Source organism: Alligator sinensis, unplaced genomic scaffold (genome assembly GCF_000455745.1).
Source record: "Alligator sinensis unplaced genomic scaffold, ASM45574v1 scaffold154_1, whole genome shotgun sequence".
NCBI classification, from domain to species: domain Eukaryota; kingdom Metazoa; phylum Chordata; order Crocodylia; family Alligatoridae; genus Alligator; species Alligator sinensis.
This window is the reverse complement of record NW_005842072.1, coordinates 719,283-722,198: the sequence shown is the minus strand read 5'-3', so window position 1 is coordinate 722,198 and position 2,916 is coordinate 719,283. Positions and strand designations below refer to the sequence as shown.

Below are 2,916 nucleotides of genomic sequence, written 5' to 3'. Positions count from 1 at the left end.
ACAGCGCCAGGCAGAGCCTCGCAGCGCCTGTAGACGCCCGTGCCGCGCCCCGGATCAGGTGCCGGGCTTTGCCCATGCTGTCCTGCTGCTGGATATGGGGGCCCGGCGGACACCGCACCGGTTTCCTCAGCGCTGCTTCTCCCCCCGCGAGGCTTGTGCCCGCTTTCAGTTCCCCTCCTGTAATGTTTGCCCCCCATCCTTCAACGGCACCTGCTCTCTGGAGGCCACCTGCCTGCCCGGTCTGAGGCAGATCCCCAAAACGGCCCCCCTAAGACTAGCCCAAAGGAGCTCCCAAAAGATTGAGTCTGGCAGAAACCCATTTTCGTATCATCGGGGCTTCCGCCCCACAAAAAGCATCCTGAAGAATCACAGTGGTGAGCTGGCTTACCTCCTTGCATAACAAGCTTCTTTGGGTAGATGGGATATCTTTCACTGGACCAACAAAATCTTTGAAAGATTGTTCTTGGCAAGCTTTTGGGCTGGGCAACCCTCAACAGGAGATACCAAGCTGGCAAGTTTTTAAAAGTACAACTGCTGATGGCACCACTATAAATAGTCTACGAATGCAAAGCCCTACTTTATTACAACTCAAGACACTATATGTATTAGAGCTGTGTGAAATTTTGCCGGCCGTTTTGTTTTGACGCTGTTTCAACTCATTTCAAGGTCAAAACAGCAAAATCGAAACGAAACAAAGGGCTTCAAAACAACCTCAAAACAAAACGAGGCTAGTCAAAACCTTTTGGAAATTGAAATGTTTCGACCATAGCACTAGGGGTGGAAGTCAGTCTAGCTGGGCTGACTCCCCAGCCCCAGCCCAATCCAGCACTGGGGATGGGGAGTCAGCTGACTCCCCGTCTCCAGCCTGCAAAACGTCAAAACAGCCTCACTGTTTCGACAAAGCAAAATGGAACAGCTGTTTCGAATCGAAATGAAATTCAATACGAAACACAGTTCCATCAAAACCTCGGAACTCAAGGTGAAACAGAACGGTGCCATTTCACACAACCCTAATAGTCATTACTCTTAGAACATAATAATACATTAAAAACGTGCTCTGAAAGACTCCAAAATATGTTAAAGCATTTGAAAGACGCTCCAGGTTTGTAGCAGTGGGTATATATAAAGAAATAGGAAATGATGACAGTAATAGATACTTTTGATTGAATTTTTTCACGTGCTTAGGGACTGATTCATATAACAGCAAGGGCATTGGGCTAATAGGTCTTTGAAGTGGGAATGAATTGTGTGGTTCATTCATCTCTGCTCCCCACGTCTTGTGCGGGTGCGACATATCAAAGCCATTTTAAGCACCTGGCATGGTTCCCTCAGCTTCAGGAAGATCCTTCGCATTAGATGGAAAGACCACTGCACCCAACGCCAGCATCCTCTTTGCAGCTAATGTAACCAGCACTGAGACAAAGATCATGGACCATCAACTCCGCTAGGCTGGCCACTGTGTGCAGATGCCCGACACTCATCTCCCGAAGCAAGTCCTCTTCTTTCAATTTAATCATGGTAAGAGGACCTGTGGATGTTGGCAATGCATAAGGGGTGCACGTGGGTGCACATGCACCCCTTGAGATTGGCAGTGCACCCCCAGAGAAAAGTGCCGCTAACACTGCCGGTGGCGCATGCGAGTGGTTGCCACTCACTACCTCCCCTCCCTCACTGCCGACACCACCAGTGGTTGTCTGTGGGCAGTTGCTGACTGCCAGTCGGTGCTCGTCACTCTCCCCCACCGCCAACACCACCACGGCCGTCTGCGGGAGCTCCCCACTCAGCCTACTGCTGACACCAGCAAGGCGGCCTGCTGCAGCTCACCACTCGCCGCTGCCATGGCGCTGCCAGCTGCGGGCAGTCGCTGTTTCCCTCCAGTCTCTGGAAGCGCACGTCATTCATGCTCGTGGAGGATGCAGAAAAAGTTACAAGGACACCTTGAAAGCACACCTTAAGAAGGGTGGCATCAACCCTACAAGTTGGAAAATGCTGGCTGGTAACAGGTCTCAATGACATTGCTCCATACATCAAGCTACAGCCTACTTCAAAGAGAACCATCTCACTCAGAAAGCCTAGAAATGGCAGAGGAAGAAGGAAAGCACGCAACATCCTAGCCAACAGTCTGTCGCGCCCCCCCACCCCTGCAAGACACCACTTGTAATCTTTGTGGAAAAAATTTACAGAGCACAGATTAGACTCCTCAACCACCTTAAAACTCACCAGTAATCCCCCCTGGCAGACATCATCCTTGTATCGAGGGATAGCTGATGACTCCTATTTTTAAGGTCCATTTTTTCAATTAGAAACTAATGTTCCATTAGTCATCTACTAGAGTTAAGTTTAAAAATATAAATAATTGTTATGGTGTAACCGTTTGAGAGCTACATTTATTTCTTTCATAATTTGCTTGTTCTTCCCAGATTATTGTCTTTGGCAGAGCCTGCATTAATTAAAATAATCAGGTTATCATGTCATATTATGTCCATATATATACATACCCTTTAATTAGTAATAGTAATGTTTTATTTGACTTTCAGAGATTCAGAAAATTTAGACAAATGAATGTGTTCTGGTAAAATTATTGAACAGATCCTGACTACATTTTCCTAGTTCCTAAAACAAAAAGAGCATGTATTTAAGTTTGAGTTAAATAGTGCTACTTAATATCTATGTCTGATGTTAGATATTGCCTGATCTGAGCTTTGAGAGGAGGTAAAGGGAACTTCCTATAAACAAAGCTGTAAGGCTATACTAATTTTGATAACAAATACTATTTTGACAGTTGAGAAGCATGTAAAGAGACAGGCCAGCATTTTATACACCCTATGTTCACTATTAACTAAAGAACCCAGAAACTTTTGATCCAGAACTGCTAAGAATTATAACCTTCAAGAACCAAAAAGTAAATCCGGAAGA

General features: G+C 46.1%; 1 protein-coding gene across 1 annotated transcript in view; it reads right to left on the bottom strand.

Annotated features, from left to right (window-relative positions):
* The window catches only part of UHRF1BP1L (UHRF1 binding protein 1 like), an 81,374-nt gene extending 81,298 nt beyond the window's left edge, over window positions 1–76 (bottom strand). Inside the window, exon 1 of the mRNA XM_025204189.1 lies at window positions 44–76. Coding sequence (XP_025059974.1) covers window positions 44–76 — 33 coding nt within the window. The remainder of the gene's footprint in view (window positions 1–43) is intronic.
* Between the last annotated feature and the right edge of the window lie 2,840 nt (window positions 77–2,916).